This window comes from Strix aluco, chromosome 20 (assembly GCF_031877795.1).
Source record: "Strix aluco isolate bStrAlu1 chromosome 20, bStrAlu1.hap1, whole genome shotgun sequence".
Classification (NCBI taxonomy): domain Eukaryota; kingdom Metazoa; phylum Chordata; class Aves; order Strigiformes; family Strigidae; genus Strix; species Strix aluco.
Window position 1 is genome coordinate 9,950,714 of NC_133950.1, and position 27,848 is coordinate 9,978,561.

Sequence of the window (27,848 nt, forward strand, 5' to 3'; positions counted from 1 at the left end):
TTTCCATAACAACAAAAAAATGTCTGTTAGCTGTAGAATAGCATTTCCAGTCTCTCAGCAGCTAAAGTCATACTGCTGCTCTATTTTCGCTTCAGGTTAAGGAGGAGCTGTTGGTTCTTTGAGTCCTGAATCTGTAGTACAACTGAGATGTGTCATCTGGGAGAGGAACTGCAAGACATTAACAACCTTAAGGCGTGTTGAGAGTTTCAGCTGGGACAGGAAGGTTTTGTTTTTCTACCCAGCTCCCAAGACTGGGATGGCAGAAGGGCACAGCCCCCACCCCCCCCCCCCACCCCGAGCTGCCTCCCTCTGCCTCCCTGCCAGCGCAGCTTGTCCCTACAGCCTGTGGGCACGTGGCTGGAGAGCAAGGGCAGCCCAGAACCCACACAAAACCCTGAGGCAGGAGGTCAGGCAGTTTGTTTATTGGCAAATAAGTGCTGAAAACCACGAGCCCTACATACACAGGTGCTCAGTGCCCTGTTACATTAGAGTGGTCACAATACCATGGGGGAAAGTGCAAAAGATCAATAAACAAGCCAGGTTAGTTCTGACATACCAAGGGGAAGGTTGTGAACAGAGAGCTTGGTGCAGGGGAGTTTCTCTTCCATCCAGCTTGAGTGGAAAACGAGTTATACAGCAGCAGAAGTCCTTTAGTTGAGCTCTAGCTCAAAAGCTTGTTACGGGATTAAAAGGCATACACACCTGAGCACTCCCTTTGAGCTAAACCACCACATCCATCAAGGGCAGCTGGGATTGTTTAGTGTGTGTGTGGCCAAGAATAGCTCATGGTTGGAGATAACAGCAAGTGGGACTATCCCTTACCGTACGAGGATGCACCAAGTCTGTTCACTGCTGAGAGGGGAGGGGAAGCGTTAGTTAAATCAGTGATCTAGGGTGAAAATAAAGTCAGGCTGAAACATGCCTGGAACAGACACACTGAAAGAAAAGCCTGGACAATTAACACAAGGAGCAAAGCTTATAAAAAGGCTTGTAAACTCTTTGCAGTCCAAGAGCAGTTTCTCAGAGGAAATGCAAGCAAGATGCATGGTCCCTTGCAGTGAGGTTTGATTTTTGACATACAGGCCCTGTTGGGTCTTCACAAAGAAATTTCCTTCCAGCTTCTGAGGACCATTCTAGATTGAAGCCGTCAGGCACCATGGTAGCAAGCATGGCTCTTGGAGAGCCTTGCATTACTCTTCTCCCACAGCTGAGCAAGGTGGATGGGTTTAACAGGCTCTTAATTCTTAAATTCAGCTTCCTTGCCTTAAGAGCTAAGACATGTCAGAGGGTTGGCGTGGGACACCTCCCCACTGGAATGCTTAATGGTTTGACTTAGGCAATTCTACTGCTGAAGAAGAGAGAGGACAGGAGGGGCAGACAGGCACTAACCCACACCAGACACAAGGGAAATGTAACTCAAACTCCGTGAGCAGCTGCTGCGGGAGACGGCTCACTGGCCCTGGGAAAGCCGCTGCGATGAACAAGACTAGGGTAGGGTAGGAAAAAAGGAATCAAGGAATCTTGCATCATCAAGACTAACCTCAAAGCAGGCTGCACGGGTAGTTAACGAATTCAGTCTTGGTGCCATCAGCCCTTTCCCAAAACCTCGCTGTCATGGTTTTCCTACTGCTTTCCCACAATTCCCCTGTTAGCAATGGAGTGTCAACCCTGAAGAGAGCAATGGTCTCGGATGAGGAAATCCGCATTAGAAGTGCCAGGAGATGAGGGGTGCATTCTGCTTGTACGTTCTTCTTCCTGGAGACATTTAGCTTAACAGTTCCAAGTAAGTGACAGGAACTTTCCCTTTCTGGTTCCCTCTTTCCCCTATGAGCCAGTCGGGATCCATGCCTGGCAGGCTGTACACAGTGATCATCTGGGGAGAGAAGACAGCGTTAGACAGGCCCTCCCTCTGCAGCCAGAGCCCAGAGGTTCAGTCAGAGGGGTACTGAAAGAAAATAATGCCTCAAGTTCCTTTAGCGGGCATCTGTGCCCTTTCCCTCGAGCTATCTGCAGCTTTAATAGATCTACAGAAATCTCCCTGCTGCCTTTTTGTTCTCCAAACTGATTTAAGGTATTTTTGCAGACAGGGGGGCGTGATATTGCTACATCATCCTTTCTGAATACAAAAGTTCACTCTAGTGAACAAAAGAGTTTGCAACTTGAATTTCCTTTTTTCTCAGCATGGTAAGACCAGACCTCCAGCCAGTAGCTTATTCCATTGCTCTGGGATAAGGCAGCTATATTTGAGGGTCACAGTGAAGATACTAAGTCTTGGGGTAGTTTGTTAGCTGGGTATAGAAGAGGAATAGAAGAGTTGTTGGCGTGATGTTCTTAAATAGCAAATGGCCATGAGCACAAGCTCACTGCAACTCAGTGGATACTAGTGTCAAGGAAAAGACTCGATTAGCAGTTCCATAAAACGGGGGTTTTAGGGGCAGAAAAAGTAACCAAGACCTTGCTAAACATGCAACGAGCTGGTAGGCACTCACGGCAAAATTCAACACAAAGGAAAGCTACCAACCTCATCTGCAAGAAGTGCCAGCTCAGTGCTGTCAGCTGCTTCGTAATCATAGAGGACTCTGGCCTTCCGTGTCCCGCTGGCAGGAGGCTTGACTTCATTTGGGTTCAGGACGCTCTCTGCCACGGTGTTAGGCACCCCAACAATCGTGGGCACAACTGGAATGGTAGGCACAGCAGGGAGTGTGGCAGCAGCAACAGCTGGAGGAGAGGTAGCAGCTGCAGGAGGAGATGTGGATTCTGCATTGCCTACAAATGTGCCTGAAAATCTTACACAGGAGGAAAAAAGCAGAGTTCAGTAAGGCTCTAGTGTGAGGAAACCAAGAGCTTGCTTTTTTAGTAGTTACACCGCAGAGATGATGCTCAAGAGTTCCAGCTAACAGCTGTAACATATCTACACTGCCCTTTGAGTGGGGAAAGGTGCTGAGACTATGCAACAGGTAATAGTTGTCTGCTTATTGTGATTGCAGTGTCCTGTTACAGGCCTGGCACCCAACCTCCTGAGCACGCCACTGAAGCGTGGCCCAGAGCAGGGTCTGGGCAGGTGCTGTTCTTGGCTCTGCAGCTGTTTTACGGGGCCATTGGGCGGTGTCCTCACCCTGCTCTCACACGGTCTGTGTTATCTGTTCAGTCTGCCAGTTCTTCAGGAAAGGGACAGGCATTGTTGCTGTTAAAGTGGGTGCCACAGCTAGAGGCTCCCAGGCTTTCTGGGCTCTCTGTCTAGAGACAGTAATGGAGCTCGGTCTCATTTATCTGTAGATACCTGCCTCTGCACGAAGGGCGTGCAGCTCTGGCCCTTGCTGGCCTTTGTAGCGAGTCTGCAGAGACTCCAGGGTCTGGGGGAGGTGGAGAGTTCTTAGAGCTACTGTGTGCAACATCCTACTTACATTTCTCCTTTGGAGCTGCAAGCATGGAAAAGAACAGAACAGGAATAGTGAGTGATCATGTAGAGGAAACAGCCCCTCCTGGGTCAGACCACGGCACTGATGTGGCAGGTAAGAGACAAACAGCCCTGCCCGTGCCCAGGGGCTGTGCAGCCAGCAGCACTGAACTGACTGCTGCAGCTGAGCACGCTCAGCCTCGCTGCTTGGCAACAAGAATTTGTCTCCCATGTGATTTAACTAATTTAGAGGAAGAATGTTCTAACTCTCATGGCCATCATGCTTTGAGATGAATGTGTACAACCCAGATGAATCCAAGGGGAAAGCCTGCTCTAAATGCACTGCCACCAGGATTGCTCACCATTCTGTAAGCTCAGAAGCTCTGTCAGTGCTTGGAGGGGGCTTTATAACTTCTACCCAATGTTGTGACCAGGGGTGGGGAAGGAGGCCTGAGCTAGGGGTAACGAGATGAGTAACCCTCAGAGAAATAAAAGCAGTCTCTTGTCTCACCTGCCCAGTTGCTTCTGCAGGTCCAGCATGTATTGGTAACACTGAGCATAGTAGTTGGTCTGAGACTCCACAAACTCGTGGAGACAGCGAAGATGATTCACCTGGAGGGAGAAGGACCATAAGCTGGTCTGGGAGTTTGGTTGCCAGGCACAGGATCTCTCTCCCTGCAGCTACTACCCACCCCACAGGAAGCACGCTTGTGCAGGCCTGTATTTAAAAGAGCTACTTGGTTTGCTTGAACACACCAATTTAAGTCTGGGAATGCTGTATAGGCCCAAGGGTGGTCTCAGAGAGGAGGCTGCTCCTGGAGCTCTAGCCATGCCCCTGTGGCCGGCCCGCAGCTCTAGTGAGAGAACAACAAGGTTTTTCTGGCTCAGAAGCATTTTGAGGACTGCAGAGCTGCAGATGCCACAGTGGCACTGCCTGTGCATGTTCATTATGTTTTCAGTTTGAGCATTCCAGGTCTTATGAGGAGGTTGCTGTAGCATCCAAATTTATGACCTCTTCTACCTCTACGGTCAGTGCAGGGCTCTGTCACCCTGGTGGCATTCTTCTAGAAGAGTCTCTGTAGCCCTTGGAACTCCCAGTGACCCAGGAGGACTCACGTGTGTGCTGCTGATCCCCTCCAGCAGCAGACGCGTCACCTCTGCCTGCCGATCAAACTCGGTCTGCGTGAGCCTCAGCTCATGCTCTGCCTGCAAAAGAGGACGGGGTGTTCAAGCCAGCACAAGGCAGGGACCCCTGCTCTGCCTCTTCCAGGGAGAGGCACCACCCACCTCCTCCACCAACCCCCCCTTTGGCACCGAGACGAGTGTGCTGCTGGCTCGTAGGATCCACGTGCACCCGTGACACTGACCATCAGGCACGAGGACCCCCGAGGCCTCTGGCTGCACTTCAGCTTGATTCCTGCTTGATCCTGCATTGGATCATTGCAGGTCATGGAATGGCAGCTCAAGGCTGATGCATCAAGCTAGGAAGCGCCTACTCCCACAAGACTGGAACATGAAGATGGAGAGGCTTGGTTAACCCTGAGGGATGTGGAAAGCCAGTCCCATGCCAGCACCTGTCCGTTTAACCCCCTCTTTAGGCATAGGAACTAGGAATTTAGGCCTAGGAATTTAGAAATAGGAATTACAGGCATAGGAATGTGACAGCCTCCCTACATTTCTCTCCAGAAGTGCAACTTTTACCAGTTACCATTTTTATCATCACAGAACAAAGGCTGAGGCCAGGGAACATTTATCAAATTGCTGTTACTAACCAAATCTCCCTGCAATGGAGATGAACATCCCAATCCAACTTCTACCCCAGGCTCTCCTTTGAAGCTAGTTACTTATCTGAGCTAGGAGGAATTAAACAACGGTTAATAGAAGGCAGCTCTGCAGCAGACACTGGGAATTCAAAGACAGACTGATACTGGAGCCCCTCTTTACCAAACAGAGCATCTCTCCCCCACCAGCAAACAGCGTACTGATACCAGGGCAGTTTTGCAGTACCGGAACACCCAGGTGGATCTTTGCAAGGAGAAGAGCTCCAGAAGTGTTGGAGCTGTCAGGCGCCCTGGTGCCTGCTCTCCCCTCCCACTGCCAGAGGGAAAGGGGTGATAAACAGGCACATTTGTTCCCTCTAGCGTGTGTGCTACTCCTTAACCCCAAGCAGAACGTGCCAGTTCCCTCTTAGGATGTGCTGTGACCAATAGCACAGAAGAGTGATGTCCACTCAGCTACAGTGTACTGGAAGGAGAGGAGTTGGGGTTCTGTGTCCTCTTCCCCCTCTCCAGGGGGGTGCAGCAATCGCAGGGCTCCTGCCTTGGTGCTGTAGTTCCTGCATGGCCCCAGTTCTGGGAGAGCGCTCCTGCTGCTGCTGCTTTGGAAATGATCATTCTGGCACAGGAGTGACTTGTTTGCACTTGATCCCAGAGGACTAATCCAGAGAGGCCGATAGAGCAGAGGCCACATCGCTGGTGTTTGAGCAGGGTTCCCCCAGAGGAAAGCCAGCCTTTGGAGCAGGGCAAGCCAGAGGAGCTGCTGCGGGCCATGACAGCCTTACCAGTCCTGTTGTATGGCTAGGCTAGAACAAAGACTGTCTTTTAATCAGATTTGTCTATTTTAAGCTACAACTGATCTATTTTCTTGCATCCTCTGTATGAAAGGGATTATTTAAAGGAGAAGGGGGAATGTAACAGGAAATACCAGTGCAATGCCTTACTAGGCACGAAGATATTCTTGCTCCAGTGAGCTGAGCAGGGACTTCAGTAGCAGCAGAGCTATCAAACTTGTGACAGGCAGAGCCAGCTCCATTTGGCACTGCCTGGGATTTCACCCATTGCCTCTCCCTGCTGGTTCTGAGCAGTTGCAGGGTGTTTCCTATAAAGCCAGCACCAGACTGACCTGGGAGGTCCCTTCCAGCTTCTCCAAGAAGAGAGAACTTTGGCATTTACTGACATACTTTGGTCTATCTAGCCAGGATAGACCAAAGAGAGAGCTAGAGGAACAGAGCTTTCCATACTTAGAGCTGACTGCAGTCAGCTTATTTGTTTGAGGGACCGAAGGATTTAGCATACAGGATGAGCTGGTTCAAAAACAGCCAGTCTGCTCTGAGGATGCATTTAAGGCAGTAAAGGTTGCTATCATGCACAGCATGCAGGAACGTGCCAGTTCAGGCTTCAGGCTAACGTCTGCTGGGGGTGTTTGAGGTATGAAAGGCAATGGGATCCCAGAAGGTGTCTCTGGGAGCTCCATACTGTGCTGGAGCTCCACACAGAGCTCACTCTGGTCTCGAGGCCACTAGCAGCTTTCCATCCATCTTCATGGACAAGTCACACTCCCGTTGAGGAGCCCAGAAAATAAACAAGATCTGGGACTTTGCTTCCACGGACCCACTCAGAAGGGTAAGTGCAGCTCACCCAGACAGAATCAACTCCACGACAGGCTCCAAACCTCCCTCCCTTGTTCCTGGGGAGACCCTCTGTCCCTGCTCGAGCTCTGCTTAGAGCTCCTGCTCAGACCCCAGAACACGCAGGCAAGGGGCTACTAGAGGCTAATGCAGGGCACATGCAGAATTGGAGCAGGCAGGGCCTTTGCCACCGGAGCAGAGCTGAACCACATCGCAGGGCACCACCTCTGCTCCTGTGACACCGGTGCAGGGTTCTCAGAGTTGCCTTTTATCCCAAACAAACGCACGCCTGGTTTGCCTGGGAAGTCTGACACTCGGTACAGCCAACCGGCCCACGGGGCAGGCTCTTCCCACACCACTCTGAGTCACACTGAGCCATTCAGCTGCGGGACCAGGACTGGGGCTGACACCAGCAACATCCCAGTGCTCCCACCCTACACGTGTGCGGGCACACGAGCAGGAAGGAGGCCACGGCACCCCCACCCCCTAACCACCACCAGCACACCCAGGTTTGAGCACAATTTCAGCTGGGTACTTACTTTTTCCACCTCGTCGCTCCAAAGCTGTAGGGGCCACAGAGCAACAGGAAAGGAGATCAGTGTTGGAGACATCGAGAAGCACTCGGCATTAACACCAATTGGCAAGGACGCTCCGTGGACATAGCAGGCCAACTCCGGGGACAAGCTAGCCCTTCACCCAGCAGCAGCTGCCAGACCGATGCCCCTTCCCCTCCTTCCTGCACCCTTGAGCTCAGTTTCACAACGGGAGAGCAAGTCCATGCCACCCGAGCCAGCAGCACGTCAGCTCTGCTCCCTGCCAGGGCTGTTCCATCAACTGCATTCAGCAGGCTCCAGGAAGGACAGGATTAAGCAGCAGAGTCCTCTGAACAGCAAGGGTTACTTTGCTGAAGCCTGCAGAGGTTGGTGTTAAAGAACAGCCCTTCTTTTACGGTTATGGAAAGGCAAGCGAGCTGCTTGCGCCCACAAATAGGCCCTGGGAACTGCTGTGAGCTCAAGCCAGCCAGAGGCCAGTGTTCCTCACCCACTGGTCTAGAGAGCTGAGGTTAATGGGATCATAATCCAGCCAGTCTGTGCTACCAACTGGCATGTTTAGCTACAGGAAGGAGGAAGCAATGGCTGTATGTTGCCTTTGAGCCAGGCAAAACACCACGGCGCTACTCCTTCCTACTCTCCTCACCCACAGGGGCACATTCGGGGCAGCACAACACTGCCAGCTGCTTGCTGGGATCTGACTCCAAGGACATGAAACAATTGACAACAAAAGTCACGCACAGCAGTGGGAAAGGGAGAGAAGAGGTAGAAAGACACATTGATCCTTCCTAGAGATCCTCGGCTTGGCCTTTCCTCAGCACACAACGATTCCCTCAGCCCTGGCAACATGAAGAGAAATCCCCCTGGATCAGCTGAGAGCACACCAGCCTGCAGCAACACCCCACATCAGCAGGGCCAGGGCAGATGGCCTCTGAGGACCTCGGCTTCCCCCTCTAACATCACTTTTGCCATCAGGGAAGTTCACCATAGCATGGCTGAATTTGCACTGCAGGCACCTGGGGGCCCTGTGCTGACGCTGCTGTGTGGGAGGGAGAACACCCTCTGTTTGGACCCAGGGTCTCCCAACCAAACCTTGCTGAGGTTTGCTCAGCAGCAGCTGCCCTCAGGTGGGCCGTGGTTCCCCCAGGTGCAGAGACAACTCCACCAGCCAATACAAGGAGCACCTGCAGGAGCTGCTGCCTGGTGAAAGGCTGCAGCAGGAAGGCACTATGCTGAGCTCTGTGGCTTGCTGCCTGCTCCTGTTCTGGCTTCTGCCCCCCAGCCTTCAGCTCAGCTCCTGCTCTGTGGTACGTAGCCCCGTGGGCAACTCTTCTTACTTGAGTGGAGTTATTGTAGCTGGTCCCCTTACGATTGCAGGCTCTCCCTGTGCAGTGCTCCATGCACTGAGACTGCGTGTTTTCTCTGACCTTTAGGTGGATGTTTTGTTTCTGTAAGTCAGAAACTGGTTCAGATAAGGCCTGGGCAATTTCAGCCATGTGTGCGGACACAAGCCCCTTCCCCTCCTCAGTCTGGGAGCTCCTACTCTGGAAGGCAGGTCCTTGAGGCAGCTGAGAGAAACAGGTCCCAGCCTGAACTGCTGCTCTGGCACAAGGCCTCTGTCAGCACACCCTTGTGTTTTTGGAGCAAGGTTTAGTGCAGGGGCAATGGGAAGCTTTCACTCTGGCCACAGGTCTTCCTACTTAGATGCTGTAGACAGTACTTTAGCTGTTTCAGGCCCATTTGGTCACTGCAGTACCCTTTGAATTTGTAGCTGGATTTCTCTTCTGTTGGCCTTGCTCTGACCCTGCGGTGCTCTGGGGCAGTCCAGCTCTGTCCAGATCTATCCCTGGGCTAGTGCACCATGTAGCTCTAGTCAGAAGCGTTTCAGACAGCTCAGGGAGCAGAAAAAGCCATGATGTGCACCCATCTTCCTCCACCCCAGCTCAAGCCAGAGGAACCCTCTTTAAGGTACTCAATATGTTTTTCTTGGAATCATTCCTAGGAGCACAGTGCATGGCAAGTGGCAGGGGCTGAGAGAAAGGGATATTTAGCTTACACGGCCCATGTACACCTTCTTACACAAAAACAAAAGGTCAGTGTGGGAGAGAGGAGAAATGGCTCCTCAGCCTCCAACTCGTACAAAACGAGGGAGGTGCTTGTCTCCAGGTGGATCTAATTCCATCTAAGCCCTCCTGTTATGGAAGGGGAAAAAAAAAAAAATAAAAGCACCATGTTATCCACCTCTCCAAAAAGCAACAACATAAATTTAGAATCCAAATCAGAGCCCTGCTGAGGGCATATGGTCCAGGAGAGAGCTGACCTGTTTGCTCACCTGTAAGACAAAGTTGTTACCTGGGCATAAGCAATCCCTCCCTCCAGACAGGAGCAAGGTGAGCAGCAACCACTACTCTATACTGTCAGAACACACTAAGACTAAAGTAGCACAAGGATTCTGGCCTGGAAGAAAAGCAGAGCAATAGTATGAAGAGCTCCTACCTGGCTGCAGTGCCTGACCCTTGGGATGAATGCTGGGATTAGAGAGCTTGTTGCAAAGCAGTCCTGCCTGCACTGAGCTGGGGAGCAGTCTGGGCTCAGCCCGTGTCTTGCTATTAGTTATTTTAGTTATTTGCCAGTTGTTATTCAAGTCACCCCTGCTAGTGCAGCTGGACTTAAGGTGGCACTTCAGCCACCAATTGCAACCTCTGAATTAGAGAGTTTGGAAGCCACAAGGACCACCGCTGGCCAGGCCAGCAGGTTTCTTACACGTGCTCCTGGTAGGATGCCCTGCTGTGCAACCATCAAACATGATTAAGTGATCAAGGTCAGTGCTGGCTGCTTACCTAGAACAAGTCTGTCTCCTAGAGCCCAGCTCTAACTGTCCAATATCACCATCGCTGCTGTCAGAGCTTCTCTAGCAGAGCTCTGAAGAGGGACCACTGAACCACAGAGATGTGCCAGGGTAGACACCTGGGGGCTAACCCCCCCCCCCCCCCCCCCCAAATCTAGTTCTCCTGTTGTGTTACTGTACTTGGCACCTGCTCCCCAGAAAAGCTTTGCAGTACAGCAAAAGCAGATCAACTTGCAGTTTGGTGATGACTAGACATGTTCAACTGAGCATGTGGGCACTCTGCAAGATGCTAGTGCATGTTATACAAATGCTTACCTTCAGGCCTGCTTTAGAAAGCCTCAGGAAATGATCAGGACACCCTGGTCTAATCAGAGCTATTCAGAGGCCAGGAAAGCCCAGTTTCTCTCCTCTGATTCTCCTAGAGCTCAGTTTTAGTCCATTATTGTGCTGTTCTTTGAACAGATCTTTCCAAGGGAGAAGCCAGAGCCACAGGCTCGCTGCTAGTTGCTGCACTAGGAGAGATGGAGACTGAGCAGTTGCTACAGCATCACTAATATCAGCTTCTTCCTCAGGAGTCCCACCACCGGGTCTGTTACCTGTGGAAATAATTTTCTAGCTATTGTGCAAAGCTATTTCTGATCCCAGCATCACTCTCCAAGAAGGTCAGGACAGATCCCCCTGGGAACTAACACTGATGCTATCAGCTCAGACATACCTCTTTCTCCAAATGGGATGGGCTTCCCATTAACCAAATCCAACTTGTTTCCATGAGGTTTTTTGTTCGCAGGAAGGCTGGGCTGTCCCTTTTCATACCTACAGATCCCACTCCCAGCCCTTCCACTCCCAGATTATTCTATTAACAGGCATCAGTGTTGTTCTGAAGGCTATTTAGGAAGCAAGATGATCAGTTTTCAACATTTTAACGAGAAATGTGACATTGTGCAATGGGGAGCCATGAACACAGCACGGAAAGTCAATTGCTTGACTACAACCACTCAGTGCAACACAGTAGAGATGCAACAGGCTATTCACCCACCCCCAGCGCATCTGACTGCGTAACAGCCACCAACAGACAGGCCCCAAGACAAAAGGAAAAAAAAAAAATTGATCTCTATTTGCAGAATAGACAAGACTGCACTGTCAGCCTACTGCGTTACTGATATGATGAGTGGCAGAGAAATTCCTGCACCTCTGCTCCTCTTGACCAGCTACAAAGCGTGAGCACTGACACCACAGTACTGATCAGGCAGTCATGCATGTGACATTGCCAGTGTACAGCTGGAACCATCCAGAAAGGCTAACCTTTGAGGTTTTTGTCCTTTCAATTGCTCCACTAGCAATAAAAAACAGTCAGAAGATTCCCCCTAGAAATGTGGAAAAGGATTGGCAGAGAAACTGGAAAACAAACCAAGCAGCAGAAGTGCCAGACCCTGACCATGCACCCCTATGGGGGTGATCTGCATCCTTAAGGTTGAGTCAGAGGAACCCTGGGCAGCCCATGTCACATTAAAATGTTGAAAACAGCAGAGCACTAGGTCTGAGTTTAAGTCGGGTGGAGAGAGGGGCAGGAAGAGGTTGGAGAGGCAACATCTAGGAGGAGGCAATCTTACCGCTGATGCGCTGGCGGAGAGAACGTAATTACGAGGTCTAGTCTCCTGAAAGTCAGGCACAGCCTAGTGGGGGGAATAGAGTTTCATGTACAAGTCACGCAGAAGAGTCGACAGGAGTCAGTTGGGCAGTGGACGGAAGAAGGGACTAGTGTTTTTTTCCTGTCTGTGCTGGAAGCCTAGCTCAGATTCTTATGGGGTGGCAGGAAGGAGGTCTCCCAACAGTCTGGGCAGTGGTGCGTGGAAGCTCTCCCCAGATGGAAGCCAGGCTTGTGCAAGAGGAGGTGGACTGGCTCACGCAGTCCCACCCGGTGCCTGAACAGCAGATATTTCTACTGTTAGAAACTCTGCCTGTACTTACAGCTTTCCGCTCATACAGCGGCCAGTTGGAGTGGAGATGAGACAGCACAATCTCAAATGCATTTCCCATTCTCTTGCAGCCAGCAGGTTGCTCACATCATGTTGGCTCCATCCAGTGAGCAGGAACTTCCTTCCCCTTGCTTCCCACCTACAGTCCTAGACATGTCCCTGTACAGGGCTTTGGCCTTAAAGTGGGCATGTTTACGGGCATCAGAGCATTCTTCCCACAGTGCCTTTCAAAGAAACACATCTACTTGTTCTTACTCTCACCAAGCCTCTGAGCATGTTTCCTCTTAACAGACTCGGATATTACCCTTACTGCTATTTTTAGTAAGGGGCATGGCTTAGCCAAAGCAGATCTAGTCCAAAGCCTTGCTCTTGCCAAAGGCAGTGTATGAGTTTTCAGCCCAGAGGTCAGCAAACCTCCGAGCCACCTTCTCCATAGTTAAACCTCTGCCCTGGGGCAGGAAGACTTAAGCACTCTGGAGGTTTTTCTCATTGGGAATGCAAGTGATCCAGTCCACCCCCACACTAACTAACCGTCACACAAGGTCTCTCTATTCAGCTAAACGAAGATTAGGCCTCCTCCTCCTCGGGCCTTTGGCTGTAGCATCACCCAAAGAGATAAGCCAACAAGCTAGCTTAGATCAGGACCATCGCACTGGTGCAGTGGATCAGGGTATCCTCCTGGTCAGGCTTTACTAAGCAGTAAATTGGTGTGCAGGCTGGCACACAATCCAGCTGTAGCCCAGCTACGTTGTTAATCCTCTCAGGCCCCACGTTTCCTCTCCCAGGTTAATCTCTTTGCAGCTCACCCAGATCTACTTATACATGCTGATCTGATTTGCTGGGCCCCAAGCAGCCTGCTGGAATGAGTGACCAGTGTGTGGAAGAGCAGTCAGGCAGTCCCAGCAAGAAGAGATTTTTTTTTTAACCATCTGGAGTTTTGGGGATGGCTGGAGGAAGGAATAAGGAGGAGCAATTCCTATTACAAGTCAAACCTGAATATAGGGAGAAAAATGCACCAGTAGGATTTGAGGCCAGCACAGCAACTAGGCTTGATTCCTCCCTGTGGGGAGATGTTTCACAGAAAAAGCTTCTTAGGCTTTTTTTTTTTTAAAAAAAAGATCAAAAGCAACCTCTCCTCCCATTCCCTGGTCTCCAGGGAGTCCCAAAACTAGTCATAGCACATGGGATGAAGGAGGCAAGCTGCTCTCGCACTCCTATGTGTGGAGAAGTTGTATTTGCAAGCAGTGGTCAAAAGACACCCACCTCCCTCCCCCTTCTGCTCTTGTAATGGGGAAAATGGGCAGAGCCCTGGGGCCTGGCGGACAGAACAGCACCACAACCAGATGAACCTGCCTGTCATTGTCTCTGGGCTGCCTCCCTTCCAGGAGAGGGACTTTCACCCAGCCCGACCTCCTCCTGCCAGCAGCTGGAGGAGCCTGAGTGGGTCTTTACGGGAGTCCCTGCCTCTCTTGAGCACTGCTTGCAAGCAGCGTTGATGGAACCCAGGGCACGCTCCAGAGGGGCTGCAGGCAGCTGACAGACACCCCCATCTTTCTGGAGCACCTTGCCCAGGCAGCCACAGCCCTGACCATGCTCAGTACATGCGCCAGGGCCAGTCCCAATGGGACAAGGGAGATATGAATTTTCATTTAAAATGGGAAAGAGACAATGAGAGGTGTTAAAGAAAAAAAAAAAAAAAAATCACAGCACTGTTAGCACAGTCAATACTCACATCTCCCTCACACTGAGCAAATTACAAAGAAACAAAACAAAAAGGTTAGTAAACAAAACAGCATCAACAGGAAGGACAAAGCACAAAGTCCGAGGGAAATGCACAAGCCCAGACGCTCGAACAGCAGCTCACAGGTCTGGGCAGCAGCGCACTTGGAGGGTCAGTCACGAGACAGAAGCTGTGGGAACACACGTTTGCACTACAGAGGGGGAGAGCAGCAAGAGAGTGGTGAGCTGGGAGGGGTGCAATACTTTAGGCCAGCTTGGATGGCGAGGTGTGACACAGGACTCCGGCGTGTTACAGGGAACATTGTGGTCTAATGCTGAGTTAACACGCCAAGAGCAGAGGCAGCATTTCTCTCCCTGGTGCTGGGAGCTTCCACCTGTGCCTTGTCCTCTAGTAGTCAGTGAGGTACCCAGAGCCCCGAGGGCAGGGACCCCACCTTTAAGCTAAGCTGGGTAAGAGATGTGTGCCCACAACAGCAGCTGAGGTTGCTCTTCTGTTGTGTGAGCTCTGTTTCAAAGAAGCAGAGTGGCTGAAACGTGGCTTGAGGCGAACGCCCTGGAAAGCCTGGACTGGCTCTGCACCCTCCCTGGGGCACTCCAACCCAGCAGTTCCAGTGGGAAACCAAGTTTTTCTTTTTTCAGCTACAGGGAAGTCCCTCACCCAAGGGTCTGTATGCAGGTGAGAGGCCTTGGGATCACTTCCTATAGGAAGCAAGGTAAAGAGGGTGCAAAGGGAGAAAGCACAGGAGGTATCTGAATCCCTGCTCTGATTTGAGGTTAAGATAAAACAATGGCACCACTTCCCACTGAGACTGGGGGCACCACCCCCTTCAGAAAGGGAATTGGGGATCCCTGAAGTTACCTTCAGTGGATCTGGGTGACCTGACTGATGAGAGGAGGCTTTTTTAAAAGGGGAGCTATCCCTTTTGTTCACCCAAAGCTTTGTTTAGAGCCTCAGCGCTGCTAGACCTGCTGATGGAGGCCACTGAGCTTATCACAGCTTCCCCATATGGCATGTATGCAGTCAGAGCTGAGAAGAGGGAAAACACCTGGGAACTGGCCACCCAGGGAGCTGCAAGGCCAGAGGCCCCGCTGAGCAGATGGCTAGAAAACAGGCTCATGGCAGGGCTCCCAGGCTGGTATCCCAGTGCACCCCAGAGACTGACTGACAAGGATTCCTGCCTATTCTGACTGCACACATTTGTTAGCCGAGTTCCTGGCCCCAGGCTAGAAGCAAAACTTGGCAAGTCCTTGTGCCAACAGCCAGAGTGCTACAGGATGGCAATCTGCTTCAGGAAGGTCCTCCAGGGACACCATCAGTGCCCAGCCACATCCCCTCTGCCTCTGCCCGGGGACAGCCCAGTTCCAGGAGATGCCTCACGCCCAGTGAGCACCCTGAGCTGACAGGTCCTGTCAGCCTCAGACAAGTACTTTTAAGTGCTTGTCCCCATTGCTCAGGCCTGTGGACAGGGACACTGGCTGACTTAGCAGTCCCTTCTGCACCACTCTGACCTGGAGCCTTTGCTAGTTTACTTGCTATGATTTCCCCAAAGCCAGAGGGCAAGACTAGCCTGTAACTAGACAGCATCATGAATTAAGTGAATAGAGAGGCTGAAACAAGGACCTCTTGGCAGCCAGTCTGACCCTGGCCACCCCTTCCAGGCTCCTGCAGCACTCCTGCCTGGGGAAGACTGAGTTGGCAGAATCCTAACTGGTCAGAAACTGGGACTGCTGCAGAGCCCCAGCATGCTTTTCCCTTGTGCACCTCCCAGCTCAGCTCTCTCTTGGCTTGTTTTCAGATCCCCAGGGAAACTTAGCAAGTCCTCGGAAGATGCAGCCTTTTAGTTACTAGCACAAGTCATCCAGTGACCACTATCAGACAGAAGGAAGGAGCCTAGGTCATGTAGAAGTTTCCAGACTCTAGAAGCTCAGAACTCTTTGTTTCAGCAACTCTCCCAAGGGAGGACATCTCTGGAACAGGCACATGGCTCCTACTCCCAGTTCCCTTGCATACCAGACAAGGAATTCCTCCACCCATGCCTGCCAGAGCCAGGACATAGTAGGGCAGCCTAATTTTTGTCCATGTGAGCCAAGCCCTGGGGCCAGAAGGACAGAGAGGGGAATGAGGGAAAAAAATTACCGCTGCTTTTGCCTCGGCAGCTTTGGCTTTCTTCAACCTGGCTTTGCAGGCATCCAGATCCAGGCGGCGGTTCTGCAGGATCCTCCGCTCTTTCTGGAAGGGACAGAAAATGAGCAAGAGCAGACTGCTTAGGAGCGGTTGGGGAGGGAAGGGGACAAGGTATCATCTAGAAATCAAATCTATTCCCTTATGATAGGGAGAAAGAAGTGTGACCAGCAGAAGTAGAGAGGTGATAGTCCCCCTGTACTCTGCACTGGTGAGGCCACACCTGGAGTGTTGTGTCCAGTTTTGGGCACCTCAATATGAGAGAGATCTCGAGGGGCTGGAGCGAGTGCAGAGGAGGGCAACGAAGCTGGTGAAGGGCCTGGAGAATAAATCCTGTGAGGAGAGATTGAAGGAGCTGGGACTGTTTAGATTGAGGAGGAGAAGGCTGAGGGGAGACCTCATCACTCTCTACAACTACCTGAAAGGACATTGTAGAGAGGTTGGTGCTGGTCTCTTCTCACAGGTAATTGGCAATAGAACAAGAGGGAATGGCTTTAAACTGCAACAGGGGAGGTTTAGACTAGACATTAGGAAAAAATTCTTCACAGAAAAGAGTGGTCAGACAGTGGAATAGGCTGCCCAGGGAGGTGGTGGAGTCACCATCCCTGGATGTGTTTAAGGGTCGTTTGGATGAGATGTTGGGGGATCTGGCGTAGGTGAGAACTTTGTAGAGTAGGGCTGAGGGTTGGACTCGATGATCCCAAGGGTCTTTTCCAACCTGAATGATTCTGTGAAGTAGTTATGTCCACCTCATTAGCAAGAGTTTTGGGCCTGGCTGCCGAGGATACAGGTTAACCTTCTGGAAACAGGGCAGCCTATGGGTGGGTGGTGCCCACCAGGCTGCAGGAGTCAGGAAAGGAGTTACCTTCCTCGTGTGCATCAATGGGCAACGCTTCCCTGCCACAGAGGGAACCCTGAGCAGATCTAGGACTGGTATTCCCCCATCCTTGCATTCTTTGAGGGAAGGGTATGGAGTCCTCCTTTCTCATAGGGAAGGAAAACGAGTTCTTCCAGCACTGTTTCCCTCTCCCCTTGCCCTCCTCGTCTCTGGTGACATGACAAGCTTCCCCTTCCCTGTGACCATACTTACGGATATGGTTCGCCAGTCCCCTTCCAGGAAGTTGCGCAGTGGGGTCAGGAAGTTGATGGAGGCAGAGTGGATGAAGTCCCGTTCTGCTGCACCTAAGCGCCTTTGAGTCTCTCCAACTTTTATCAAGGTCTTCCCTGCAATAACAGGAGCCTTCAACTCCAGGAGAAACCAGTTAACACTGTGTTGGCTTTGGCCAACTCACCCAAAGGTACCAGGCTCCAGCACTGGGGGATGAAGGCACAGGGTACCCTGCCTGGACAAGGTAAAACCATGCCTGTACCACACCAGCTTCACTCCTAACTACAATCTGCTTTTAGCTTGAGGCTTCTTCTCAGCTGCTCCCAGTGCAGCTTTGATCTTATCTATCTTCTGAGGCAGTTATTCCACTGATGTCCTTTTACTGCTACACCTGCTTGTGCAGAATGATCTTTGTCTCATAAAACAGAGGCACAGGAACAGAGCAGCAAATTAAAAAGCACCAGAGCAGAAAAAATGAGTTGATTAGGCAGTGCTGGCTATAGATGCAGTTATGGCTGTTCTGCCTGTAACAGGACTTACTGTTGAAGAACTATTGATTTGGAGAGCAATAACAAAGCTCAGGGCAGAGGGAAGGACAGATGGAAGTTAAGGCTGTGCTTCTGTGCAGGTCTGCTGCTCAAAGAAGCCCAAAATTCCCCCAGGAAGGGGCAACGGCTAGGATTTAAGAATAGAAGCATGCTCTGTGTGGTCAGGAAGGGGCCTGCTGAGGCTTGTAGCCAAGCACCCACCTTCCCAAGTCTGTTTTTCTGTTCTCTTTCTGCTGGAGAAAGATTTCCACCCTTCACTTGCAGGACAGTTATAGTTCTCCTGTGCAGAGTCTAGAGAAACTGTGCAACTAGATACCACCTTAGACTAAAAACATGCTCAAACTGGACAAAGCTAAAACCATTCACTGCGACTCCCTGTTCAGTCTAGTTTAGAAAGCCACAGAAATAGCACAGAATAGCTTCTGTGTCCTGTAACCGGTTCCACTAGCTACCCTGGATCCATGTGGCTTCATTTCTTCTCCAGCTCTGCCAGACTCTGACTCTATAAGGAGTGGGGAGACCCCTTTTCCCCCACAGCATGGAGCATGCTTTCCTGTGGAGTAAGACTTGCCTTCCTACTCCAGATGGGCTGCTTGCTTCTGTGCTAGAGAAGACCCTTCTCTGGCATCAGCTTTGACACGCTAATAGGCAGGTTGCCGCAGGGCGAGCAGGCCACCCTGCCCCCTTCAAGAGGCATGCTGCAGAAGTCTGAACCCAGAACAGTCGTGGGGATACTCTCAGGAAGGACGGATTCCCAGGGCTTTTTAATTAGCCAGGCTGACTTACCATAAGGTGTCCCTGGTCCAAAGTCATTAGCTGCTTCTGTCATGTACTGTGCCAGCAGCTCCCCGTTGGTGACCCGGGAAGGCACCTTCCGGTCAAGCTTCTCATAGAGGAATTCTTCTACTCTGGCACCTGGAACAAGGATGCCACTGGTGGTTACAGGATGGCGGATGAAGGAGAGGCCCCTGGAACTGGCATTCAGGGTAGCCCACCCCATGCAGTCCTTAATAACACACTGGACAGCAAGCACCAGCACCAGGAGAAGGGGTCCCTTCCCCAGTGCTCAGGGACGCTGCCAGGCTGTGTAGGGCAGCAGCCAGTCATCTCTCAGCTACACAGGGAAGGAAGGACAGGCCCTGCAAAGAGATGTTTCTTCCAACCCCCCCAAACTCAATGCAACAGGGCTCTCTGCCAGGGGGCATGTCTTTTAACACTGAGCTGCAAGTGATATTTGTCCTTCAAGCATTAGAAGAAGCTGGACTTACTGGGGTTTGGCTGTAGCAGAACTTCAGTCTGACGCAAGATCTTCTCTGTCCAGTTCTTTGTGGAGTCTGCTCTGGCCAGAAGGTTTTCAAAGTGGGCATCTAGTTCAGTCTTCTCAGCCTGGCCCAACTTTTCTTCAGTAAACTGCAAGGAAAGAGGTAGTTGTTAGAAGGTCTATTCTACTAAAGCAAAATTACAGTGTGCTACAGGGCTATTAAGAGACACTGAGGCTTCTTCTGTCTCATGCATTTATCTTCGAGTAGAGCTAAAAAGCCTTCAAGGTGTCATTCTTTGTTCCCAGGCATCTTTCAGGGGAAGAGGGCAAATTTTTGCCCAAGAGTGGAACAAGCACTGAGCTAAAAACAGTCCAGGTTTGAGAGGTGTTCCAGAATAAGTAACTTTTAATAAGGTCTGGTACAAAAATACTCTAGTTGTGAGGAATCTATTTAAATGGGCACATGGTTTCCAGTACTTCACGCAGGAGAGCAAGACATGCTTCACATGAGGGAAGGTGCCATCTCCCTTCACCTCCTCCTAACCAACTCTGTCCTACAAACCCAACAGGATCAGGGGTGCCACTACCACCTCACAAGTCAGGCTTTCTTCTCATCTTATTAGACAAGCATGTACACAACATCGGTTTTGCTACAGGGCTTGTGAGTGCCCTCCGCCAGTCGTCAGACTGACAGTGTCTGTTCCTGCCTTGCTGGCAGTGAGCTGCCAACTGAGCATCTGAGGTTTAAGGAGGCTCAAACTCGGGATTGAGATAAAAATGCTTCCAGCAAGTGACTCTTCCTCTAGGACATGCTCTGAAGCAGGGTATTGAGAGAAATGTAACGGTGTCTGACTGCTCTCAGCACTCGGATTCATACTGGCAATGGACTCTCCCTCCCTCCCTCCATGGTTTCTTTTAAGTTTAAAATTAGCAACAGGGAAAAGCAGGCGGTGTAAGTCTTCAGTGTCTTCGTACTGGGCAGTAACATCTGACAAACAACGTTTGTCAGTCTGGAGGTGCAGTGTCAGATGGCCTGTACACCCCCCATTGCTTCACTGGGGGATTTCTGAGAGAAGAGCCCATTCCCTCTCATCCCATCCCCATTTTCCACTCGCTCCTCTCAGTGACATTGGCCAACTTCAGTGTATTTTTAAGCACAATTTCCTGCTCTTGATGAAACAAGCATCTTGTTGGGTCATACTAAAAGACCCCTTTAGGCAGCTATGCCACTTGGGATTCTACAGAGGTTGCAGTTGTCCTTTTAGCCCTTGTTGCTGACCTCTGGTGCCACTGTTGAGTTATTAGGACATGGTACTGTACAATACCTGGCGCAGTCAGGTGCCAAGAGATTAAAGCCTGGCTAAAACTCTTCGATAAAATACAACTCCTGTCTGGTCTGCCACTTGTAGTTTCCCCTCTGTCCTCCCCTATCTCACAGCTCAGCTCTAGATGGGCCAAGATGCCCTCTTCATGGGGTCTTGGTCTGGTGTTTTCTGCCCCTTGCAAAAGGCTTTCTGGCAAGCTCTGTTCCTGCGGCTGCCCGACAGCCCCAGCTGCGTTCACATCCAGTACAATGCTGGGAACAAAGCGAGATAAGGAGCAACCCCAGAACCAGCACACAAGGCAGGCAAACAGCCTCCAGGAGTCCTGTTACCAGCCCTGCGCAAATGTTACCAGATGTCCGAGATATACAAGCCCTGCAGGTATGTTTACACAGTGACCTGTTTGGGCAAGATTCGAGCTGGAGCCAGTGAACTGCTTTGCCAGATGTAGGTGGTGACAGATACTCAGCTGCAAGGACAGTCACGCTCCCTCCTGCTACTCGGTGGGGACAGAGGACTCCCAGCCATGCATGACCAGGGATCGTTTCACTAGTCTCCTCAGCACCAGTAGCCCCTGGTTACTGGCACTTATTTTCAGCTCAGTCTTGCCGTGGCCCCATGGCTATTGCTGAACATGGTTAAAAGCAGATTCAAGGTGAGAGGGTGCTTGTATTGCTTTGTACCTAACGTCTGTGATTGTCTTTGGGGGACACACACGACTATCAGACATGTGTGAGCGGCTGAGGCTCTCTTCCTCTGTCACTGTTGGAAGCCCAGGGCTGTTTTCAGACTCTGCCAGGCTGGGCTGAGTCACTGCCATGCAGCAAACTGGGGCTTCCCAGGTATTTGGCACCAGTTCTCGAGTCATCTGTTTAAGAGCTTTCTTAAACAAGCCAAGACTCTTTGATGCAAGCATAACAGTCTCTCTCGCCCCCCTTTCCCAGACAGCTTTTTGAGATCTCATCTCACTTTCATGTCCAGCTCTTTTTCTTGCAGTTTAGACTCATCCTGCACCAGCATCTGCCCTGGAGCTGTCAAGCCTAAACCCAGGCTGAATTTAGTCAGCTTCTTACAGCATTGCTGCAGAGTCAGATCACTGCTGAAGCCCTCCAGCATCTCCACAGTGCTACTGCTGGCCTCTTGAATCACTCCAGCTCTGGGGTTCTCTGCTACATTCACAAGCAGCATCTCCAAGCATCAGTGTCCTTTGTGGCTGTTTTCCACGACCCACCCCTTTGCCCAGTGCGGTGAAATAACACGGTCATTTGCACAGCACTGGGTCAGGGAACAGCCAGGACTCAGAAACTCAGTTCTTATCTCAAGTCAGGCACTAAAGCTGTTTGTCTTGCAAGAGAGCTGAGGACACGCACCACGACCAGTGCAAGCCTGGGAGCTATGCAGGAAGGGGAGGATGGGCAGGAATCTCAGTCACAGCCAGTGGCTCCAAAGGGTCAGGCCAGAAAACAATCTCATATTCAGGCTGTCTGTCAGAGTTGGAAAGCAGGGCATGAACCTCATGAAGTGGGTGCAAGGCCATGGCAGGCTGCAGCTCCCATGCTGGGAGGCTGTTACTTGCTCTATTTACACTTAATTCCCTGAGTGGGCTCCTGCACCCCTGCCCAGAAGTCAGCTATGCTGCAAAGCCCAGACCCAGTTGGTACTTCACTGAGGGTTGCTGCAGAGGATGCTCACTTTCTCCCCTGCAGCACACTTCTACCTCCTCACCTGTGCATGAGGAGTCACTGATCCAGCTCAACTTGACCTCTAACGTGACTTTTTAGATGGATCAGAGACTCACCTCACAGCACTACTGGGAATGTGTCATCAGGTGCAGGGGAGAGCAGGACCACCTCTTGCCGGAGCAGCTTCCAGTGAGATCAGATGAAGCTTCTCATGAAAGCACAGCCAGCGAAGGAGATTAGAGGTAAGCTACACCACCTTATCCTATGAGCTGGTTCTTTTTCATGGCTGGTGCAAGTGGAGATCTGAGCTTTCAGGTGGCAACAGGTCTCAGCTGCTGATCCCCCCTTAACTGGCTGCCCAAGTCAGTGTTCCCAGTGAAAAGCAGGGTAGAAAAGCCATTTATGAAGTCTGGCTACTCAAGCACTTCAAGCTGAACTCCCCCATAAAGGATTTTTGTTCCTAGGATTTTGTTTTCATAACACTTACAGAAATTTCATTATTTTTCCTTCCCATTGAACAGACATAAGATGTCACTGTGAGGCCAAAAGATGCGGGAGAAGAGACAAGCTGATCACACTCATGCCTCCTGACTGTAAAATACAGATTAAAAAATTTTGTGTCTTGCTGCTCCTGGACTAGAGGCATTGCTGTCTTTTGCAGCACCAAATACTCCAGACTGCCACAAATGGGGGTGTTATTTGGTTTTACCAAACTGGCATACAGGCTTGGTGCATATCCACCCAGGGGGAGAGAGTCAGGGCAGGCAGAGCACACGTAATTGCAATGCCTGGGGAGAACTTAAGCTCCTCCATCCTGCTGTGGCAGAACTACTCCCGTTTTTTTCCTAGAACCTGACAGTTGGGTCAACAGTCCTGCCCTGAACCCATTCCAGGATCTGCATCCTGGGATGACGTGCCAGGTCCCAGTGCTGAGGCTCCACAGATCCTGCCCTGCAGGAAGCTGACCCAGCTGAGCACCAGCCCCGTCTTTGTGCAGGGAAGCCGATGAGGTGATTAATAATGCAGGGCAGCCTTTTGTCAAGTGCCACTCTCGCTCTCCAGGAAGAAGAGAGTCGTGCTGCATTCCAGAGCATCAATAATTCAGCCAAAGGTTGGGTTTCCTCTGGGAGGCTTGGCTGGCCAGCAGGAACACTAGATGCATTATCAGGGCCCATGTGGGGCCAAGCAGGCTGACAGGTCAGGAGAGCAGCACTTGGGTGACAGGGCCAAAAGAAGCAAGACTCTGCTGGACTGCAGTTAGGGCAGCTGCCTGCATTCACAGCTTGGGGGGAAAGCTCCCCTTTTCCCAAGAGAGTTGGTACAGATGCTACCAGGATGTCAAGAGGGTGAGCAAGTAGAGCTGAGCTGGATGGGTCCCTCTGTAGTACAGCTACAATAATCAAAAAAGGCTGTGCCTACAGCCCTAGAGACTAAAGGCCATCAAGTTTAGGCTTTAAAATAGCAGTTGTTGTTTTCTTTGCCGAAAGCATTAGCACCTTTCTCCCCTTTAAAGCAAGGGGAATAAAATCCCAGTGCTCCCATAACTGAGTTATGCCAACACCACAGCTGTTTTGCACAATGCTGCATGAGTTGACTTGTGTCTCTTCCAGGCTTGTGTGATTTTTTCCATCCCTCTCCCCTCTAGCTGGCCCAGGCCTGGATGCTGTGAGATTAGACAGGGTAGCTGCAGCCCCCTTGCAGAGGATCTGGTGGCAGAGTTCAGGCCCTTGTACCACTTGCAGGGTCCCCAGTTTTTCCAGCTGGACATTACTTACCACTTTCCACCTTAAAACACAAAGATCAAGCCAGGGCCAGAAGTCTTAAACCAGGAATAGTCTCCTGCACCTGCCAGTAAATTTGAGCCAATGGATTTTCTGAAGCCTCTGAACAGCTTCATAATGCCCAGGCTATTGGAACATTTGCTTTTTCGGTGATCAGAGGCATGACAGAATCAGTTCAGGCAATCTACCTCCCACCTTGCACAGGGTTGCAGTAGGAGAAAAGCCACAGCCACTCAGCATCTAAAAAACTACCTGAATCTCAGCAGCTCTGGGCCTGATACAGAGTACGCTTCAAGTATTTGGTCACCAGGAGTCAGGAAAGCTAGGCTGCGAGCCAGCTGAAACTGTGCTAGAGGACAGAAGGAAGCCATTAACAGGACAGCTTGGTTAACTCATGAGTGAGGCATTTAGGAGAGGAAAAAAATACCACCCTGGTGGATTCATAGGTGTGTTTCAAACACCTCTGGCCTTCAAAACCCTTTTGTTAAGTCACCTCCTGTTCTCTTGACTTAAGGTGTCCAGCAACCAAGGTATCAACCCCAGTGAGGTCAGCAAGCAGAAGGTCTATTTCATTTGTTAAAGATATTAAAGATAGAAGTCTATTTTATCACCAGAGTTCAGGGAGATGGGGGTGTCTGTCTTTCTTCAAGAGCGAGTAAGTCAATCTTTAGCTGCTAGTAGTAATTGCATTAGCAGTGGGATAAGCACCCAAAAGCTGTACTCACGCTTCGGCAATTTCACCCAGAGCCAGTTTACATCAGAACTGACAAAAGACAGACACCTACAATTATTTCCAGATACCCCTGAGAGAACCTGGCTTGCAGCCTGTCTAGAACAGACACATCTGCCGTGTTACCTTTGGAAGGAGAGATGCGCGTTCTGCAGGGAGGCTGGAGCTGTTAGCATAGCCTCCTCTGCAGAGCTTTGCTATCAAACCCACTTCTGATAACTGGAAGGTGCAGCTGATCAAAGAGAAAGGCCTTTTTCTTCTTCAGTGACGATGAAGAGAATGACCTGTTTGAAGTCTTCTGCAGGTGCCGCAGCTGCTAGGGGCTATGTGCTGTATCCCCTCTGAGGATTCTAACTTGATGTCTGTGACCGCTGGTGCAAGTGCCAATACAGTACCTCCTCGAGTGAGATGCTGAATCCTAAAAAAGCTCTATATCCTTGCAGCTGACCAAGCCTAGAAGCTTCTTCCCCACTCCCAGAGTAGCAGAGCTGACCTCCACCTTCCTGCCCCAGCTTCTACTGTCTGCTTTGCTTTTCTGAAGGAGATCATGAGATACCACGAAGCCCACAGGCCACAGCCTGGTCAGGGGGCTGCATATACAAGCCTGGTAAGATAGTTACTGCTTACACAGCTTTGGGGAAATAGTACACAGCTGCTTTGTCACAGCCACCTCTGTCCTGCTCCTGCTGGAGGCAGGTATGGGATGGCCCACCCAGGAACACGTAAGTCCTTCAAGCTGCCTAGCTTCTCCTCAGGTAGGAGTCCTGATAACTGGTGCCTGAGCTAGAAAGAGCCATGGGAAGGCAGCAGTGGGTTTACAAGTTTTGGTTTGGTTTTTTTTTTTGTCATGAGAGAGGTCAAGCCTAGTCCAAAATCCTTCATCCAGCACCTACATTAGGTTGTATTTGATGGGATTGAAGCCAGGACTGCTCCTGCCCTAAGCCTCAGGGAAGCCACCCCAGAGGAGGTGTGCTGACCATGCCATCTCCTTCCCCCCTCCCTGAGCAATGCTACAGCCCTTCCTCCAGTTCGTGTTCAGCTCTTGTGTGTCGGCCAGACAGCAATAGCTAATGCTGTCTGAGTGGCACAGCACGTAATGGCCAGTCCATTTATCTCCCAGTTGCTGCAGTTCCAGTAAAACATCACTTTGTTAAATGCCTGGAGCTGAAGAAAGCATCTTCAGTGCTATAGAAAACAGCTTATTCTAGGCAGGTCTTATTCCCCACCTAGATCTGCTGTGCTAAAGAGTGCTACAAACCCAATCCTCACTGCCAAGAGCAGACCCCAACTGTCATTTGTGGCTCTTGGTGGAGACAGGGCAGTGCTCACTGACACCAGCAGCAGGAGCCTATGGGGACAGCCCAAACAGGCCTAATTTCCCTAGTAATTACATTTCAGAAAGTGGCTTTCAGCCTCAGCCATCTATTTCCTTCCAGTCAGCCCTCCCGACACAAACACCTGCATGCTGTCCACAAGTACCAGTGCCCATTTTGTTTTAAGAAATTACTACTGTAATTAGGCAGATGAATATTCACATACGAGATTTTGTGGAGTAGGTGTAGCAGGCAGAAGCCACTATTTATAAACGCCTCCTTGCTCTAGAATCACTGTGTGCAGACACTGTTCCCATGCCTGTCTCCTTCCTACGCCTTGAAGCTAAAAACCACTTATCAGAGACTTACAATAAGGCTCCTAAACACAAGATTTCTTTACAGCATTTCTTCCTTTCTTCTGCTACCAAGGTCATTTGCATGAGAACAGCATCTTTAAGCTTTCCATCTGCTCCTTATTTTGCACCTGTAGTTAATATCTCTCTTTTTCATAACATATGACTCATTGGCGCGGTTACAGAAGGTGATATCTGTTTACAGGAGACCAGTTCCTAAAAGCCAGAATTACTCCACCACACAGAAGGTTTGGAACAAGACAGCACTGCTCTGTTTGTTTATCAACCCCCACACAATAGGTAGAACAAGAAGCCCAGTCCCAGAGTCACCAGCTGGACTTCACTTTTCAGGCAGGATCCCAACCAACTCTGACTTGCCTCTTTCCTCTCCTGCCCAACCAAAAGCAGTTTTCCAGTTATGCCCCAGAAGCAGACAGACTCAGCAGCCACATCTCACCACCTGTAGCACACTTTGCTCCTCACGGGTAGCCAAATCTCTTCACTCTACACTCCAGGGGATCACTGCATCCCCAAGCAGCTTCTGATTGCTAGTTTGTGAAGGATGCTCCTGGTGCCACGTTACCCTACCGAGACGCTCCTTGCTCAGTCTCAGCACTTTAACAGCACTGTGTTTTGTCAGGGCCTGGGAGCTGCCTGACCTCCGGAGGGGCTGAAGTGCAGACCGTTTGCAATGACACCTCTATCACATCTCCCTAGCAAAAGGGAACAGCTGCCCAGTGGGTCTGGGCACAGCTAACTGGACAGCTGTTTGCAAGATAATGCTTTTCTTTAAGAACAACAACAATTAAGCAAGCAAAGTGCTCTCCACACTCCTCTCCCCCCCCCCCGCCCCTATCGACGTACTGGTTAGAAGCATCTCTGGGCCTGTTTGCCTTTACCAGACCCTCTCACCACAGCAGCAGCACCACAGTTTAGCTTAACCCCTGCTCGGTGTCATCCAGCACCGCTCGGAGCCCCCCGTGTCCAGAGGTGGCTGCTCCTGGGGCTCAGACAAGCCGACCCATCCTGCTCCAAACTCTTTCTCCAGCCTCCCTCAGGCCGGGGCCTCGACCCGCGGGTCCCTGGGCACAGCGCAGGGCGCTCCCTGTCCGTGCGGTGGGAAGGGCCCAGCGGGAAGATGCTGCCGGGGGAAGGCCCGGCAGCCTCGGGGAAGGCCCGAGCACGCCCCCTCCCACCCCTCCTCCCTCAGGCGGGCGCCGTTGCCACGGCGGCACGCTGCGGCCCTGCCCGCCTCACCTGCATGGCGCGGGAGAAGAAGACCCCCGCGTCCGACGCCAGCTTCTTCACGTTGAAGTCCATGGCGGTACCGGGAGCCGCCTCCGCCGCGCCGCGCCCCCGCTGTCACCGCAGCCGGTGCGCGCTCGCCCTTTATAGCGCCGATCGAGGCCCTCCTCGAGCCGCGCCGCGGCCTCTTAAAAGGGCCGCGAGTCACCGGCGGGGCCTGAAGGCGCCGACCCGGCCGGGCGGGCGGGATGGCTGGCGGGAGAGAAGGGCGCAGCCGTCCCGGCAGCCCGCGGGGGTCTGGCCGCCCCGGGGAGCGCCTCAGGGGGCGGGGGCGCGGGCGGCGGGCGCGGCCCCTTTAAGCAGGGCCGCCGCGGCGGGGGGAGCTGTCAGCCGCCGCCGAATGGG

The 27,848-nt window shown here is 51.4% G+C and overlaps 1 protein-coding gene across 6 annotated transcripts; it reads right to left on the reverse strand.

Moving 5' to 3' along the window:
- Positions 1-406: 406 nt before the first annotated feature.
- Positions 407-27,814, reverse strand: SH3GLB2 (SH3 domain containing GRB2 like, endophilin B2). 6 transcript variants are annotated; one of them, XM_074846026.1, is made up of 12 exons: positions 27,456-27,811; positions 19,025-19,166; positions 18,543-18,671; positions 17,191-17,324; positions 16,056-16,148; positions 11,813-11,875; positions 7,343-7,366; positions 4,514-4,603; positions 3,909-4,009; positions 3,405-3,419; positions 2,522-2,786; positions 407-1,873 (listed from the first exon to the last, which is right to left on the reverse strand). In XM_074846026.1, exons 1-12 carry the CDS (start codon positions 27,516-27,518, stop codon positions 1,766-1,768), a joined length of 1,227 nt encoding a protein of 408 aa, XP_074702127.1. In that variant the 5' UTR covers positions 27,519-27,811; the 3' UTR covers positions 407-1,765. The 6 variants fall into 6 exon arrangements, with proteins under 6 accessions (XP_074702127.1, XP_074702129.1, XP_074702128.1 ...); XM_074846028.1 differs by lacking the exon at positions 11,813-11,875 and having other exon boundaries at positions 27,456-27,814; XM_074846027.1 differs by lacking the exon at positions 3,405-3,419 and having other exon boundaries at positions 27,456-27,810.
- Between the last annotated feature and the right edge of the window lie 34 nt (positions 27,815-27,848).

Coding starts and splice junctions, on each gene's coding strand:
- SH3GLB2 (XM_074846026.1), bottom strand. CDS start 27,518: ATGGACTTCAACGTGAAGAAGCTGGCGTCGGACGCGGGGGTCTTCTTC. Junction 19,167..27,455: donor TCTTCTCCCGCGCCATGCAG/GTGAGGCGGGCA, acceptor CTTTCCTTGCAG/TTTACTGAAGAAAAGTTGGG. Junction 4,604..7,342: donor GGAGCGACGAGGTGGAAAAA/GTAAGTACCCAG, acceptor CCTCTTTTGCAG/GCAGAGCATGAGCTGAGGCT.